Genomic DNA, 18,402 nt, shown 5'->3' on the forward strand with positions numbered 1-18,402 from the left:
ATCCTCAGGCTGTGCCCAGAGCCCCGCGCACCCCCCTCGGGCGGGGCTTCAGGTATTGGCTCTGGGATACCCATGACAGAGACTGGGCAGGGCTGTGGATCCGGGGAGCCCAGGGGAGGTCAGACACCCCTAGACATTGGCTGCGGCCCTGGAAAGTCAGGTTCCCACACCTGAGGCAGAGGGACTGAGACCGGCCCTGGAAGCAGGCAGATGAGGGGGTCCTGTGTCCCTAGGCCTCCCTCCCAGGCTCTCCTCCCCCGCCCCAGCCAGCCCAGGACCTGTGGGAGCCCACCCAGGCCGGAGACAGATGGCCGAGGTGGGCCCACCACTAGCTCACATTCATCAGCTGGGCCATCTGCGGCCCACCACCCCCTTCCCATAAGCAGGAGCAGCTCGGGAGCAGTCTACCCCTGCATGACAGCCTCAGCTGGAGATCGAGTACAAGTGGGTCCTCAGTTTATAGACCAGCCACCACGCAATGAGCCACATTCCCTGGACCGAGTGGCTGCTGCACTGTCCTAAATACAAGTAAAACACCATGTGAGGAGGCCACAAGGATCTCAGTGTCTCCACTGGGGGAGGCAGCATCCTGGAGAGCCATTCCAGGCAGGCCTGCGGCTCCCATGTCGCCTGTGGGGGGAGCAGTGCGTCCCTAACCTGTTGCCATCCCTAGCAGGGGGCACTGACAGGAGACCGCCTGCCCACAATTCGGGCTCCAACCTGAATTCCAAGTGTCCCACGTGCAAGTTGCCATAATCATTGTCACAACCACTTCCCCACGCCCATTGTCATAGGTACCACGTCCATCATCCCCATCAGCACCACCGCCCTCACCATCCCCACTGTCCCAGGTAGCTTGGGTGCCATAACAGGACACCACAGGCTGGGTGGCTGAAACAGCACACAGTTCTGGAGGCTGGAAGTCTAAAATCAGGGTGCCAGCATGGCTGGGTTCCAGTGAGCCCTCTTCCTGGTTGCAGACTGTAGACTTCTGGCTATGTCCTCAGTGGCAGAAGGGGATGAGGAACTCTCTGGGGTCTCTTTTATAAAGACGCTAATTCCATTCATGACAGCTCCACCCTTGTGATCTAAGCACCTCCCAAAGGTCCCACCTCCTAATACCATCGCCTTAGAGGTTAGGATTTCAGCATATGAATATGGGGGAAGGGCAGACACAAACATTCAGACCACAGCAAACCCCATCACCAACAGCTCTATCTGCTACCACCATTACTGTCATCTCCACCATGACCACTATCACAACCATGACCTTCTCTACCACCCCCACTGCCACCACCACCACCACTATTATCACCATCCCACCACCACCACCATTACTACCACCACCACCATCACCACCACCACCATCATCAGCACCACCGCCACCGCCACCGCCACCAGCGTCACCACCATCACCACCATGACCAGCACCACCACCGTCACCACCACCACCACCACCGTCACCACCACCACCACCACCATCACCACCACCACCACCGTCACCACCACCACCACCGTCACCACCACCATCACCACCATGACCAGCACCACCACCGTCACCACCACCACCACCACCGTCACCACCACCACCACCACCGTCACCACCACCACCACCGTCACCACCACCACCACCACCACCACCATGACCACCACCACCACCGTCACCACCACCACCACCGTCACCACCACCACCACCATCACCACCATGACCACCACTACCACCGTCATAATCATGACCTCCTCCATTGTCATCATCACTCACACCCTCACCATCCCCTCCAGCCCCATTACTTCTGTCACCATCATCAAAGCCACCACCTCCACTGCCCATGTAAGATCATACCTTCACCACTGTTACTGTCTACTACCATCTCTACTCCCACCCCCACCATAACCATACCCTACCCACCGGCGTCACGCCGCCATGGTTCCCAGCATCAACACCTTTGTCATGACCACCATACCAGCGCCACCACCTGTGTTATCCACATGACCACCTGACCTGGCCTGCTCTCTGGGAGGCAATGCAGTTCGCTGATAAGGAGTGAGGGCAGCGACCTGGGCTCAAGCCCATCATGTCGTTACTGTGACTGGGAGAAGGCTCTCAATCCACTTTCTTCATCAGCGAAAAGGAGTTAATAGTCCAGCCCTAGGCCTTTGTTTCCTATAACATGCCAACTTTGAATGTGTCTTATTGGCCATCTGATCCTCTGGGGGCAGTGTCTGTCCCGGTGGCCCTGTCTCCTTGTTCAGCCCTATAGAAAGCCTCCAAGGAGTATGACAGCCTGGCCTCAAGTCTCGGGAAGGTTCCACTTCATTGACATGGTCAGATGCAGCCGGTGAGCAGCTCCCGGACCCCAGGGCTGGGAGTGGGGAAACACCTCGTCACCTGGTAGGAGCGTGGCTTTTAGCCCTGTCCCTGCAGGCAAGCTGGGAAGATATTCCTGTCACTAAGAGGACAGTTTCTCTTCCTCTGAGAACCAGAGTGGAGGGGTCTGAATTTCGAAGTACTTGCTGAGATACCCACTTTGTGTTCTGACATCCGACCTTCAGTCTGAACAACGAGAACGTGCCGGTGCTACAGAGCAACAACGACAGTGGCGCTGGCTGAGAGGAGGTGGCAGGGCAGAGCCGGCAGGCCCTGTGCAGAGAGCTCACTGCATGTTCACTGCCCGCAGCTAGGACAGCAATTGCCGTGGGAGGTGGGTTATACTCGCCCTGGACTGGGGCTCCTATGGAGAAAAACTTACGGCCCAAGGCTGGCTCGGGACAGCAGCAGACTAGACAGAAGGTGTGGGGGCACTGGGGGACAATTAGGGGTTGCTATGGACCAGGCCTCTCCCTGAGCCACCCCTCCTTCTATCTGCCAAGGGTCAGTTCCAAGTCCCATGGTAGAGGATACACTCCGACTCCAACAGATGTCCCCCTAGGCACCCCTGGACACCTGTCATGACAGGAGGTCATTGTCTCTAAGGGCAGAGCCACCTGGAGAACATGGTGGGTAGCTGACAAGGTCCGCTCCAGGGCAGTGTGGGGCCATGTGCCCCCCACCTTTGTCGGGGTGTAGCAGCAGCTGCCCCCAGGCTGCTCTGGGGAGCCCAGGATACCTGGCCTGAGCCTCAGTGCTAAGGTCACCCACACCTCCTGGCTGGGCCCCCGTTCCAGAATGGGAGAAGGCCAACGCACACCAGTGGCAAGTGGACAGTGGCCACTCAATGCCTGACACACTTTGCCTGTGAGCTTCCTAAGGGCACAGAAGTTTTCTCCTCGTCCCTAATCAGAGAATCGGCTCTGCTGGTGAGGGCTGTGCCCCCACACACCAGCAGCTGACCACCTGCAGAAGCCCCCATCCCACTGCAGCTAGGGGCCTGCCGTTGGTCCTGAGCGCCTGGGCTCCCAGCCTGACGCCTGGCGACTGGGTCCAGCTTCTCCCCTTCCTCCCGGGTCCCTTCCCTCCCTCTGTTGTCGAAAGGGACTGCAGCACCAATTACTCAGCTAGTCCCCACCGGCAGCTGCAGTGCTGACTCACCTCACAGGTATTTATCAGGCCTCCTCTTCAGCGGAAAGAGCCTTTGTGTCTCAGAGCAAAGCGCGTCATGGATCCAGTATCTCAGAGCCCCTGACGCACCTGCCAACAGCAGGAGGATGCCGAGGTGTGTAGTGGGGAGCGGAAGAGCTCACCCCACGAGCTGCAGGGCTGGGATGGACAGTGCCCAGCACAGGTGGACAGTGGGAGCAGTCTGCAGGCCCAGGATGGACAGCCGGCCCCTCCTCAAACCTTTTGACAAGATTTTACTGTGGAAACTTGGAACACACACAAGTGGGGAGACTGGGGAAAGGGCCCCCAAAGTTCCCAGCACCTCTCCTTTCCTCCTAGGGCATCTTAGAGCAAGCACTGCCCCACATCCTTTTACCTGTAAATACTTTGCTGTTTATCTGTGAAACAAAGGCTTGGGTTGGGGGGAGGGCCAGCCCGGTGGCTCAGGCGGTTAGCGCTCCATGCTCCTAACTCTGCCGGTTTGATTCCCACATGAGCCAGTGGGCTCTCAACCACAAGGTTGCCAGTTCAATTCCTCAAGCGCCCGCCCCCTGCAACTAAGATTGAACACAGCACCTTGAGCTGAGCTGCCGCTGAGCTCCCAGATGGCTCAGTTGGTTGGAGCACGTCCTCTCAACCACAAGGTTGCTGGATGGACTCCCCTAAGGGATGGTGGGCTGCGCCCCCTGCAACCAGCAACGGCAACTGGACCTGGAGCTGAACTGCGCCTTCCACAACTAAGACTGAAAGGACAACAACTTGAAGCTGAACGGCACCCTCCACAACTAAGATTGAAAGGACAACAACTTGACTTGGCAAAAAAGTCCTGGAAGTACACACTGTTCCCCAGTAAAGTCCTGTTAAAAAAAAAAAAAAAGGCTTTGGGGACTCCAGTACAGTTTGCACAAAGTTCCTGATGGGACCTAAGGTCCAACCATGTTCAGTTTTTCTCAAGTGACTAAAAATTGTCCTTTCACAACTGTTTTTTTCAAGTCAAGCATGAACAATGTCCCACACGGCCTGGGTTGATTCCAGCGGCCCTGTCTTGGTCCCAGAGCCTTGAGGGTGCGGGGCATCCGGTGGGGTCTCTGGTCCCACTCCCCACATAAGAACGCAGGACATGGTGAGGCCAAAAAGGAACACCCACAGAGCCATAAGTAGGGGAGTCATAGCTCTATACTCTCGCTGGCGGCTGGGTTGGAGACACAGGAAGCAGGAGCCACACAATCCTCACCCCTCACTGCGCCGCTTGCAGGCTCAGCCACCATCTTCTTGCTAGCTCCCCCTTTTTCTGCTAGCCCAGCCACGGCAGTTATATTCATGGCTAATGGCTCACTGGTTACAGCTGACGGCCAACTAGCCACAGCTGATGGCCATTTGATCACAGTCAATGACCATTTACTACCTGAGCCAGCACCTTTCTATGTGAGGCCGAGCGCCTGGAAACTGCTTTTTGAGGCTCTGTCCCCACAGTGAGCCAAGAAGTCACCAGCAAGTTGCTGTGAGCACACCGGAGTAAACAAGCGGCTGGACTGGGGTGGACACAGCCCGGGACCCCCATGGTAGGGTGGCCAGTGAAGCCTCTGAGGAGGGGACCTCAATAAGTGTGGTGAAAATGACCAGGAGGGACAGTGGGCCCAGAGGAAGGCACAGCCCGGATGGCTTCCCGAAGCCTGGTGCTACACTCGTCTTCCGCCACCGAGCACACAGGCCCCTGGGCCCCTGTCCTTCAAAAGACCAGCAGGGGTCTGACCGCCTGGCCCCTCCCCACTTTTCCAGCCTGATCCTCCCTGTGCACTGGACAAGGGAATCTGGCAAAGCCTAGCCCACAGTAGGTGCTCGTAAACACTGGCTGAGGGGCGGCTGGGCAAAAGCCCCATCCCAACCCTGCCCAGTGCTACCCGCCCTACTGGCCGTCCTCCCGAATTTCTCAGGCAGGGTCAGCCGGGTTCTGGCTGGGCTCCTGAAGGGGAATGAGGAGATGGGACAGAGGGACAGGCCGGGATATTCGCCCCCTTCCAGACCTTCGCCCTGGGCTCCAGTGACATCACCCCCTTGGGCTTCCTGCTGGAGCCAGTCTCTTGGGGGCCTCACTTCTCCTCTGAGGCTCTGCCGTCCTCAGCCCAGAGTCACCAGGTCCCAATCATCCAGCTCTTGGATTTCACGGTATTTTTTATTGTGGTAAAACACAGAGAACATAAAATTTACCACTTTCATCGTTTTGCGTGGACAGTTCAGTGGCACTGATTACATTCCCCGTGTCATGCAACCATCACTAAATTCCAGAACTTTTTTTCAAACAGAAGCTCTGTGCCATGAAGTGGCAACTCCCCAGCCCCTCACCCCCGCCCTCAGGGGCTGGCCCTGGTACCCCAGCGAGGCCCCCAGCACAGCCTTGGGCAGAGCCACAGCCTCCAGGTCACACACCTGTCCCCAAACCTGCCGCACAAAACCCCCAATTCCACACTTGCAGGAGGTCCCCACCTCCTCAGCTCAAACTGGGAATCAGCCAGGCTGCACGATGGCTCACTGAGCAGGACACTAACCGTGACATTCATGAGATGGTCCACCTCGCAGTTATTACCCAGACAGCAAGCTGGAGAAGACAGTTCCAAGCACTGAACATTTTCATTGAGTTTGATAAACTGAAAGCCTATTTTATTGACTTCATTATTTTAGCTGCAGTAAAGTGGGTGGGTTTTTTCTTGAACTTCTGTCCTTTTGTTAATGACTTGGGTTCAGCTGCTTGCCGCTGATCGAGAGACAAGGGTTGGCAGAAAGAAAAGTAGGATTATTCAAAATGTCGGCATTCCGGGAAGATGGTGGACTGCCGTCACAAAGGCCACCTTTCCCGTTCCTAGAATGGTCAGGGGGTTTATAGGTATACAAGAAGAGGCAGAACAAAGGAAAGAGGGAGCTAGTCAAGCGACTCCTTAGAGCTGACGTCCAGGAGAAATGTCCCCTGGGTCCGGTTTGTTCCGCGATGGTTACCTTGAACCTGGTCCTACGGATGATTCACATGCCATCTGATGGAAAATTGCCGTCCAGAATTGCAGTCCGGTTGCCGGCGTCCAGATGTCTGAGGGCTGAACCAGTTTCTTTCAAATCAGGTTCTGCCAGTTGTTCAGATTAATGAGGTATGCATGTAGCCTCGAGAAAACAGTTAATAAATGAGGTGGGAGGGAAAAGAAAAAGAAAAAAAGAAAGAAAAATAAACCAAATTTTTTAAATCTTGAAAAGTACACCATAACCCTTACACTTTGAAAGCAGGGGATGCAACTTCTTTGCACGGCCAGCATCCTTAGTGGCCTGCAGCCCAGCAAGACCCTCTGTGAGTGAGCGGGCTTTGTGGCAGTGCCCCCCCACAGTGGGACAGAACATCTCTGAGCCTGCTGCGGGGGGTCTGGGGATGTGGGAGGAATGTAGGGGTCCCTTTTTAGGGATGAAGTGAGATGAGGCTGACGCCTGAGTGAGGCCTCCGCCACAGGTCCAGCAGAGTTAAGAGCTGGGCCACCCGGGCGAGGCCAGAGGACAGCCCTCAGGAACCCCAGGAATGTACCCCCCATTGCAGGGGATCGGCCATGGCCTCCCAACCCCTGCTCTTCCCTTCAAGAAGTTGCCACCTCCCCTCGATTGGTGCTCTGGCTCCGTTTTGATAATGTGTGTTTCATTAAATAATGAGGTGCAAACTGAGCTGCGCCCTCCACATCTAGATTGAAGGATAATAACTTGGAGCTGATGGGCCCTGGAGAAACACACTGGTCCCCAATATTCCCCAATAAAATAAAATAATAATAATAATAATAATAATAATAATAATAATAATAATGAGGTGCAATGAGACCCAGTGGCCTGATTTTTCAGAGCCACAAAAAACAGATTGATTTATGGGCGTCCTTATTAAAGCAGCTGGCAACAGGCACGGTCCTGAGCTAAGAGAAGCCCCATGCTCTGGGCTCACAAGGGGAAAAGCCCTTTATTAAAATGTATTGCCCCATAAATCAAGAAAGACATTCAAAAGGGGAAGATGGTGTGTGCGTGGCGGCCTGGCAGAGAATAGGCAGTGACATGGGCAGTGTGGGGGGGGCTGAGGGCAGCCCCGGGGACCCCCCTCCTCCTACACCTGTCCCGGCTGCCACTTCCCTGGGTCAGGGCCTGCCTCACAGATGACCTGGGCCCCGCTCTAGTGCCGCCTCTCACCAGCCAGGCTTGGGGCAGCAGGCTCCCACCCCAGGCGCAGAGTCCTGCTGAGACCAGAGCTCCCCAAGGCTGCGTGTCTGACAGCTTTGTCACCCCCAGTGTCCTGCCTTGGCCTGGCATCCCCAAATCCCAGGACCCCTGCTTTGCCCTCTATGGGAGCAGGGCCTCTGGCCTCTGGGAGAAGTGGAAGGGCAGCAAGGAAAGTGCCAGCCAGCGATGCCCCAGTTGAGAGTGGGGCAGGTCCAGGGTGGAGAAAGAGGCGTGTTCCACCGCAGGGTTCAGACTGAGACACGGAAGGGTGAGCCAGAGCAGGGGAAGGGAAGAGATCGGGCCCAGTGGGAACAGACAGGAGGAGCCTGCTCCCTTGGGAGAAGCCCCCTGGGGAGGCACACATTGGCCAAGCTAGACTCCAGGCCCACCCTCTGCCCGGCACGGCTGGCTGGCTCCGCGGTCCGTTTCTGCTGACCTCAAGCCCAGGCTCACACAGCAACCATCTGGGCAACTGTAAGCCTGTGTGAGGGTCGGGGTGCCCCTCTGTGCTGGCTGATCCTGGCCTGGGGGGCCTGGCGGAGCTCCCCTCCTCTGCGTGTAGGCTGGCCCCTGCTCACAGACCATCATGGGCTCCAGCCCCTCCCCTTCAGTGTCCAGCTGCCCATCCAGGACCTCAGGCCTGGCTCAGGACACGTCTGTAAATGACGGACATGAAGGCAAGCAGGGTGATCAACAGGCCACTAAGCCTGTCCCTTCAGAGTCCTATTGATAGAGTAGTAAGTCAATAAACCCCAGGGTGGGGAGCAGTGAGCAAGGTTTGCAGCCCAGCGTGGGTGCCCTGGGGCCATCTGCCGGCTTCTGCGGGCCCCTGGCTCCCACGGTCACAGGTCCTGATGCACTCATTTCACACACCTAGTCCAACACCACAGCACAGGTCACACGCCACCCTGGGGTGACAACCTCCCTTTGGGGTGGGGAGAATCTGGGGGAGTCACCACCCTGTGAGCCACCAAGGTCCTGTCCCTGCCAACCCCACGGCCAGTGTGGGCTGGGGTTGGAGTTGGGGGTATAGGGGGAGGTGGGGGGTGGGAGGAACAGGGAGCCCAGGTTCCCTGAGGGGCCTCAGCAGCTACTGGTGAGGAAAAAGGGTGGTGTGGTCCCTCCAGCTCCATTTCACATCCAGTCCAGGGGGCTCCACCTAAGACTGTTTGGGCCAAAAAAATTCTGAAACTCAAGACCCTGACCACTTGAACCTCTCAGAAACTGGACAGTAAGTGGAGCAAAGCACCTAGGGATGGGCGTGAAGAGGACGCAGCAGTCTCTGCAAGGAGCCCGGGGCAGAGGTGCTCACCAGGGCCGGACACACAGCTCACAAGACAGCCTCACTGGGCTCCAGGTCTCTGCCATCACTTACACTGAGAATCCTCACTCCTCCTGAGATCTCCAGAAGAGCCCCCATGGGGAGGAAGGGGAGAGGGAGGCATGCAAGGCGAGTCCTGCTCCCTGAAGCACCCCTTGATCGGCAGCAGGAGTGGCTGGTTCTGGAAGGAGACCCTGAGGATAAACACCGCTCAGTTTGTCCGCTGACGTGCGTTTATTGATCTGCCACAACACGCCAGGACAGGAGCAGGTAGTGAGGGCATGACAAGAGCCCATGGCCTGGGGTCTAGTCTGACGGCAACCTAGGAGCGCCAGCCAGGAACCCCCATGCCAGGCCCCTCCCTGGCTCCACCCACCCGTCGAAGTCCTGCAGCTCAAGAACGGCTGGGCGGGGGCCCGCAGGCTGACTGCGGGGGCACCTCTCCGGGCGGGCATGCCCATCCATCTCCATATGGCCACAGCCAATGGCGAGGGCAGCCTTGCTGATTCCACATCGAACTTCCTATTGTACCTCAAGCAGCTGCAACTCAATGGCATGGGGATGCACCTGAGTCTGGAAGTGACACAAAATGACACAGGAGTACACGGGTGCACAGGTGTTACCCAGACATGTGAAGGAAACAGATGTCACAGCAGCACAGAATCGGCAAGGAAGCTTAAAACGGTCTGTGCTCATTTCCCAACCTTCATACATGCATCCAAAGCGGGACACACGCTCCACGGTGTAGCGCCATGTCAGCAATGGCTGCCACCCTGGTGTTTGAAAGCGGTAAAAATACAAGAGAAACCCAGGGCAAACCGAACACTTGAGGTTCCTCGGCTCTCAAGGGAACAAAGGTCCCCCTGGTGGCATAAAGAGCAAACAGATGAAAACTACGCATCCACTCAGCTGCCGTGACATTGACTTCAAGAAGAGGATGGAATTCAAAGGCAAAGCAGTGAAAGAAACACAGAAAAATAGCCCATGTTGTGTACAAAGAGGAGGGTAAGTACTGCCGACCCAGGCCTTTCTGTGACTACAGGTCTGGCCACAAGTGAGGCAGCGCCACCGGGAAGCTGTGACCCGCCTAGGAGACAGGAAGAATCACCATGGCTTCACGCCCCGCCTTTACCAAACCAACCAGAACAGCCAACTTTCCCCAGCAAGTCTCAACAAGGTGTGAACAGCTGCGGATAGATATTCAACTATTGCTAGGAATCTAAACAGCTTGTTTTCCTGTTTTAGTTATGTCTGTGCAAACCTAAGACTAATTTCTGAAGGTCTGGTCAAGATTTATCCATGGAAAGGCCGTGAATGTGATATCTGAGCAATATGGGATGGTGCACGTCTACTGGACTCTGAGCCAAGATGCCAGAAACACCACAGGGCCCTATGGTCCTCTAGCGGGCGAGGGCACGCCTGGCCCAACGCTCCTGCTTGCTTTATGGGAAGCAATTCCACACGTGAAGTCAGCATGCAGCCCACATGTTGGGGTCAAGCCCAAGGCACGGGGTCTGCGGGCAACATGGAGGAACGTTCACAGGCTCGTGCTGCTGAGCAAAGTCATGCCTGAAGGGGGACACTCGAGCAGGCTGATGACAGGTTGCCTGTAAAGCCACAGCAGGGGGCTTAGCTGACTCAAGGTCATAAACTGAGTCCTGGCCCTTGGTGAACTGCTCTTGGGAACCAGCCCAGCAGACCAAGCCCTGAGGCACAGGATACGTGGACCTTGGGACATGCCAGCCTGTCAAATGGTGGCAGGTACTGCCATTGGCCGGCCTAAGGGCCGACTTTTCTCCTCCCGACGGACATCTCTACCCTCGGACACAGCGAGGCTGAGCCAGCCACCGACCAGAACCTGCTCGCCCAGTCCTGGAGTGTAGCCACAGGACGCTCAGGTATGTTTTAGGTTTGGTGGGCCCTGCCAGAATATGTCCTCATGTTCGTGTGACACGACCAGTGAGGTACTTGGTTAGCCACAAAGTGAGGGGCTGGGCACGCATGTCTCAGCACCCACCCTCCGGGAACAGCTCCCCGCCGGTGGGTGTGGCCACGCAGCCGCGGCTCCAGACGCAGTCAGTTCTCACCCGCCAGGGACGAGCAGGGCAGCGGGGAGCCGGCAGAGGCGGCGCACCCCGCCGCGAGCTCCTGGGGGGCTTCGAGCTTGACCCCGGCCCTGAGTGCCGGGCACCGCCGCCGCCCCTGCCGCTGCCGCACGAACACCGAGCGCAGCGCGCGCAGCTGCCCCACCTCCGGTGCCGAGAAGCAAGGCTGCGCCTCGGCAAAGCGGACCACGGCGTCAAAGGCCACGGCCGCCTGCTCCCAGGCCACCTCCTCGCCCTCCCCAGCCCCACCATCCTTTTCGGCCTGCTCTGGGTGGCCCGCAGCGGGGCGCCCTCCTCCAGCCTCCTGCCCAGGCCCAGCCCGCTCGGCCGCCGCGCTCCCGTTGAGTCTGCTGCTCGCGCGGGACGCGGCCTCTCTCCCGAGTTCCAGGACGTGCGCGAAGGTCTGGTCGTGAGGCTTGGTTCTGAGGCGCTCGGGCTCCTCCTCGGAAGAGGAGCCTTCCGCCAGCGCAGCCGCGGGCCACAGCTTCCTCCAGGCCCGGCTGAAGACGTCACCGGGCACCGCGTTCCAGGCACAGGCCACGCTGCAGATGGCGTCGTTCACATTGTAGCGCGCGTGGAAGCCCTGTGGCGTGACAGGGGGGTTGATGAAATTCCTCATGAAGTCTCGCCGGATGCCCTGGTCCATGGGCTGGATTAAGGAGGTGACGCTGGCGGGCAGGAAGATGGTGAAGATGTTCGCGGAAACCAGCTCGGACTCCTGCGGGTGGGCCCGGGAGCTGTCCAGCAGGAGCATAGCTTTGCTGTCTTCTGGCAAGCCCTGGGCTCGGAAGTGCTCTCTCACTGACGGAGCAAAGATATGATGGAACCAGTCAGAGAAAACCGCCCTGTCCGCCCACGCGTTACCTTGGGCCCGGTAAGCCGCCGGCAAGTGCTGGATGCCTCTGGAAGCCCGGGGCCCGCTGCATTTCCCGATCACCAGGGGCTTGATTTTGTGGGAGCCCGTGGCATTGGCACACATGAGGACGGTCAGCCTGTCCCTGTTCTGCCGGCCGCAGGGCACAGCCCCACCCTCGGGGGTGGGACTCGGCAAGCACCGCCAGAAGAGGCCAGTCTCATCGGCGTTGTAAACCTGCTCTGGCGTCAGGCCGTGCTCTGAGGTCAAGCTCCGGAAAAACGCACGGAACTGCTCAGCCGCCTGGTGATCAGCCATCTGCTTCTCGCTGGATGCGTCCAGCTTCTTAATGCCGTGTCTGGCCTTAAAACGCCACAGCCAGCCGCCAGAAAACACGCAGGGCTCGGTTAGCCGCATTTGTTCGTACAAGTCCTTGGCTTTCTCGATGAGCATGGGGCCCGAGACAGGCACGCCTTCGGCACGCTTGCCCAGGAACCACTCGTACAGGACGCGGTCCAGGTGCTCGAGCTTGGGCGTGTGCAGCGTGCGCCGGCGTTCCAAAGCCTTGTTGCAGTCGGAGCTGGCGAAGAAGCGCAGCAGCTGTGCCTTGTGGGCTTTGATGTCGTACAGCGTGGACATGCCCACGTTGTACTCCTGCATCAGCGCCTTCCGGCTCTCGCCCCTCTCCAGGCGTGCGCAGATGTCCATCTTCTCCTTCAGCGTCAGCACCACCCTCTTGCGCTTCTCCCCTGGGCCCCTCCCGGCAGCCTGCTTGGAGGCCATGTGGGGGGAGGCTTGTCCCTCAGATGGAGGACACACAGCCTTCCTGCCTCCTCTCCCCTTTCCTCCCGTTCCCCTGGCTTGCCCGTTTCTCTCTCCACTCTGCCCACCCCGTTGTGCTGATCCTGCACCACCACAAGCCACAGTTCCTCCTCTGTTCCTCCCTCCAGTTCCAGCAACCTCTTGCCTCAGCTGTCCCTTGTCTTCCAGGCTCCCAGCGCCCTGGCCAGGAGAGAGCTCCTGGACCGCTCCCGAGTCACACCGTCCCCTAGACTTCGCCACGCTGTTGAAACCTCTGGCCTTCTCTGCGGGGATGGTGGCAGCTTCTCCCTTCAACCACAGACCAGAGAGTAGAGGCGCCCCGGGAGCTGGCTTCCGGTTACCCGAGGTTGTACTGTCTGAGCCAGGGGTGCCTCTCTCCAGGACTCACAGCGCTGTCTCACACGCATAGTACTTTAGGAACTGGAAAGCAGAAGGGGAAAGAAAGAAAAATGTCATGGAGCGTGGGCCTAGGCTGCGTGTAGGCGTCCTCACCAGTGTACACATTGGGAAGCTGCAGCTGAAACAAGTGGTGTAGAAACTTCCAACACAAGCTGGCCAGTGACTGACCCAGTGTCCAAGGCTGCCTAGCTCTCTGCCCAGCCGCCAGCGTGCTGACACACTGGTTCTGAATTCCAACTTCTACCAAATGACTTCTGAGTCACTGGTGACTTCCAGACGGACAATTCTATCCTTTTATAACAATTTCCCAGAACACCCCACACCCCTCCCTGTGCCATCGAGCGGACTTGCAGGATGTGGTGGATACACCCTTGCTGGCCCAGGGCAGTCTGTGAGAATCATGGGTCCCGCCATACTTCTCCTGGTGCCACCACCATCCTCCAGCTTCCAAGGATTGAAGAGCTGTGGTCCTGACAGTGACCACCCCACTGGTCTGCTCAGCCCTGAGATGGCTCTGACAGTCCTGTCTTCTCCCTCGTAAGCAGCTGTCCCCTGCCTCCATGACTCAGCCTACAGCCCTCTCACCCCTCACCTGGGAAGGACCGCAGACCACCCAGGTAGCAGCCACAGTGAGCTTACTGTCACCCCTCGCCACATCCCGCAGTGAAAGGCATGCGGTACTCACAAGTGCACTTCTGGCTGTGACTCCCTACCCCACCCCAAACCCTCATCTTGGCTGCTTCTTCCAACTTTGAGCATTTGGTGAGGCCACAGGACGAGTCATCCATAGAGCATAAAAATGTGGCTCTTTGAGACTACAACTCAAGAGAAATGAAAAGTTTCCTCAAATGTAGCAACAGCCCCAAAGACAAATCCGGGCCTGTCACCAGTCATCTCTGGGCACATCCTTGCACCCTTCCGAGTCAGTCCTGGTCTGCAAAGTGAAGGAAGGTGCTGGTCCTACAGGGATACTATTTACATCCTATTTACTGGGTGTGACAGTGTGATGCCGTACTGTTTGGCCCTACGAGGAGCAGAGGGAAGTAAAGGCCACAATCCACCTTTAGGGAGATGTTTAATATGAAACCAGGAGAAAATGGGAGCCCAGTCACTTGACAGAGCCTGACTCGAAGCACCACAGGAAGAAGGAAGGGCCGGGACCGCTGGAAAAGGTGTCCTGCAGGCTCAGTGCAGGCTCAGTGCCAGGAATTCACTCATGACGGATGCTTCCTCACGCTTGACATGCAGGTATGTGCAGGGCGGTACAAGACAGCTGAAAACACGGTCATCTGGCTAGCGAGACAAAACCTCCTTTAAAAATGAAAGTTAAATATTACTTCGGAAACAAGTTCTTAAACCAAAAGTTACCATGACCCGGCAAGAGAAATCACAGGGTTTCCAGCCTTGCCACTTCAAAGGAAGCAGTGACACGGAGGCCTCTTGGACTCCAACAGATGTAAACATATTATCCTCTTGTGCCCAAGGGACAAAAGAAACGGAGGAGGGCAGAGTAGGGGCCGAAGAGGGCAGAGGGAGGCACTGGTTTCTGCCTAGACCCCTCCCTGTCCTTAAAAGAGAGCCGAGAGCTTCAGGGGAGGAGTGGTAGTGCGTAGGGGTAAGACGAGTATCAGGGAGAAATACGCAAGAAACAAGCATTCTGGAGACGGAGGAGAAGATGAAGTCTCGAGAGCAAGAAGAACTGAAGGACCCTTTAGCAAGGGACGCAAACACCGGGGAGCGCCACCGGCAGGGCGAGCTCCTGGGAGCTGAGAGGCGTTCTGGGGAGTGTGGGGGGGCGGGGGGCTGTAGGTACAAACACAAAGCCCCCTCTCCGTGGAGCACAGGGCGAGGAAACCCGGGGGCAGGGAGACCCCGCGGGAGGCTGCAGAGGTTGGTTTGGAAAACGTTTCTATTCCGGGGCCACGGCTGGGGGCACAAGCTCAGTTTGGGGCAAGGGCAAACCAAAACAGAGAACCAAAAAGTCAAGTCGGGTGACTTCTTCCGGGGGAAGGGAGGGTCCCTCGGTGCCGAGTGCCTTCCGCAGGTGGAGCCCCGGGGGTCGAGACTGGGCGCCGCGGCCAGGCTCGGAGCGAGGACTGGGGACGAGGGCGGGGGCTGCAGCGAAGGCTCAGGGCTGGCAGCCCGGTCCCCGGTCCCTGACAGGCGGGGGGCTCGGGGCCCGAGCCGGGGTGGAGGGGTGCGGCTCCCGGGGACGACGCCCGGGCGAGAAGACCAGACCGCACGCAGCCCACCCGCCTCCCAGGCCCGGCCCCCACTCACCTGCGGACCCGGAGCAGCCACCGCCGCCGGAAGTGCAGCCGATCCGCGCCCCTTCACCGTCACCGCCACTTCCGGGACGCTCTAGGCAGCCCGGAGGACTCTCGCCTCGATGGTTTCGCAGAAGGCGGTAGAGATGCAGGGGAGACAGAGGGCAGCCGAGGGTGGGCGTCGATGGCCTCCGCCCGGGCTCTGAGCCTCGACTTGTCCGTGTGTAGCAAGGGCGCGGGGGTGACTGGAGTCTCGGGTTTTGTGATGATTGGAACCCTGTGCAGAACGAGTTGGGGGCCCTCGCAGTCCTGGGCAAGGGTGGGCGTGAGGGCAGATAGGGCTCTGTGCCCCCCAGTCCAGGATGGCCTTTGATGTGGAAGTTTCTAATGGGGGTGGGAAAGGCAGCAAATTAGGCCCCTGCCCTTAGCGACAGGAGTAGCTAATGCTGGTTTCTTCCTACCCATCCTCTTAGCTAGAACTTCAGCTATCCCTAATTTTGGTGATTTCCATGACGATATCTGGGACTTTTGAGCTGGTGAGACTTGGGTGAGATTTGGACTTGAGTTGATGGTGTAATGAGTTGAGACGTTTGGGGACCTTGGGATGGGGTGAATGTTTTACATGCTGGACCAGTGTGAATCTGGGGACCAGAGGCAGACTGGTGGGTTGAATAATGCCCCGCACCCCGGCTGTCCTTGTCCTCATTGATGAGACGGGATTGTAAAGGTGGCATTAGATCTATGTTGAGATTTGGACCTCTGGTATAATTCGATTTAACAAGCATAATTCAGTTTGGGACTTTTTGAAATCTTTCTTTTTTCCCCTCCTTTCCACCAAAGCTTAAGGACTGTTTACTATACATTTACTATGCATACCAGTTTCTGTGGTTCTATTTACTTTGGCTTTGCATGCCTGGCAGTGACCTGGAGAGGTTTTGCATCTGTATGGGATCCACTCTCCTGGCTCCAGCTTAGATCTACATAACATGCAAAGGTTGCCATAACCAGCTTTACCGCACCTTCCTCCACCCCCAACTACAGGAAAACATAAAATTTGAGACCAAAGACTCGACGCAGTAGTTTGTAGTAGTTTCCCTGCAGTAGTTTCCCTGTAGTAGACTCTGCCCAGCCGACCTTTCTCTTACTTTAATAAATCTTCCTTCTGTATTTCTACCTGACTCATGAATTCCTTCATGGCCCACAAGCGAGCAGACACATTACCCACATCTCCACGTGGCTTTCTAACAGTCACCTCAGACAGCATTTCTAAATCTGAACTCTCAATCCTCCTGCCCAGCCTCACTCCATCCACAACTCCCTATCTCAGTGAGTGACAACATTCCATTCACTCAGGCCAAAAACTCAGAGTGGAGCCCTCCACAGCCGTGCTGATCTCACTCCCCACAATTGCTTTCCCTAGTCCTGGCCTCAGTTGCCTCCTCCCTGGTCCTCCTCTGCCCTTATGCCCCTGTATCAGCCATCTGCTGCTGCATGACGATGCACCCCAAAACTTTGTGACTTGGAACCAGCACCACTTGGTTGCACATGGTTCCCTGTATTGAAAATATGGGTGAATTAGACACGCTTGACTGAGAGGAAAGGGGCAGAAGCATAACGCTCACATGAAGAGGGCTGCATGGAGCCCAGAACCCTCCCTTCGTGGGGTCTCTTGGGACAGCGAGGTTGCCCCAGCAAGCCCAGCTCCACCCCTATGACAGTCTGCTGCCACCTGGTGGACACGGGATCGCATGCACCCACCCTCAAGATGACCCCCAAGACCCCCAAGATACGTGGGTCTTCCCCGGTGTGGATGGAAAAGAGGCCACATGTTAAACCTGAGAAGCTCAGGAGACAAAATAACCACATAGGATGGCGTGAACATAAAAATTCCTAACTAAGGTGGGCCATGGTGGGAAGTCACATCTTTAGTCTGTAGCTTCCTTGACAAAGGTCAATCTCTATCTTAAGTGGGCCTGTCTATTGTCTTTGCATCCAAGATAGTATGCCCTTGGGATGTCAGTAATCTTTTTTTCTGGGCCAGAACAGGAAAGTATAGAATCCCTCATTATTTTTTGTCCCCTGATTACCATCTCTATGTGCTGTAAAAAGTGAACTATTAACTATCCTGTACCCACCTATGTGAAAGAAGCACCTGTCTCTCCAATTTACTTTCATCCAATCCCAGAGATTTCCCCGCCTTGCTTTCCCCCACCCCCTTAATCTACCACCAGTGGATTTCATGTAACCCTCTTCCTTTGATTCTACATATAAAATAAGCTGCAAACCGCCATCTTGCGGAGCATTTTCTCAGTCCATTTAGATTTTGCTTCCCGGCAATTGCCATCAGTTTGACTCAAAGAAACTCTTACAAGCTTTCTCTTAGGCTGGATGTTTTTTCATCGATGCTGAGATACTCCTGCCGTACTCTGGGACCCTTGAACATTGCCTCAAGGACTGAGTCCACTCTGGCACAGAGGGAGGGGTCAGAAAGAGTACAAAGAAGAGCATCCACTGGTGTCCTCTGGGGCCTAGCACTGTTGTCCCTCTGCCTGCAGACCTTCGCCTGGAAGTGGTGCTGGACCCAGAAGAGCCCCTCCCCCAGGCTTTGGAGGCCTCAGATGGGCACACTTCACCAGCCAGCCCCTCGGAGGAGGATCTTGGAGTGACGAGTCTCAGTAAGGAGGGGGCTCCCAGCTGAGGGAGCTTGTAAAGCCCATGCCCTGCTGGCAGAGAGGGGACCCAGTTCAAGAGTGGGACTGTGTGGCAGCCCCAGGAGTAGTAGTGGTCTATTGGCAAGGACCCCTACTGTAGGGTGGCGGGTCCCAGCAAGTCCCAAGCCCTGCAGATAGTGTTCCCTAGCTCCTCAT

General features: G+C 56.9%; 1 protein-coding gene across 5 annotated transcripts; it reads right to left on the minus strand.

Annotated features, from left to right (window-relative positions):
- Positions 1-5,908: 5,908 nt before the first annotated feature.
- JRK (Jrk helix-turn-helix protein) lies at positions 5,909-15,683 on the minus strand. Of its 5 annotated transcripts, none has more exons than XR_004424941.1 (3): positions 15,549-15,683; positions 6,530-14,579; positions 5,909-6,290 (listed from the first exon to the last, which is right to left on the minus strand). XR_004424941.1 is itself a non-coding variant. In XM_033126034.1 (3 exons), the coding sequence occupies exon 3, from the start codon at positions 12,828-12,830 to the stop codon at positions 11,166-11,168; it is 1,665 nt and encodes a 554-aa protein (XP_032981925.1). In that variant the 5' UTR covers positions 12,831-13,289; positions 14,330-14,579; positions 15,549-15,683; the 3' UTR covers positions 5,909-11,165. The 5 variants fall into 5 exon arrangements, 4 of the variants coding, with proteins under 4 accessions (XP_032981925.1, XP_032981924.1, XP_032981927.1 ...); XM_033126034.1 differs by having other exon boundaries at positions 5,909-13,289; positions 14,330-14,579; XM_033126033.1 differs by having other exon boundaries at positions 5,909-14,579.
- Positions 15,684-18,402: the final 2,719 nt, after the last annotated feature.

This window comes from Rhinolophus ferrumequinum, chromosome 14 (genome assembly GCF_004115265.2).
Source record: "Rhinolophus ferrumequinum isolate MPI-CBG mRhiFer1 chromosome 14, mRhiFer1_v1.p, whole genome shotgun sequence".
NCBI classification, from domain to species: domain Eukaryota; kingdom Metazoa; phylum Chordata; class Mammalia; order Chiroptera; family Rhinolophidae; genus Rhinolophus; species Rhinolophus ferrumequinum.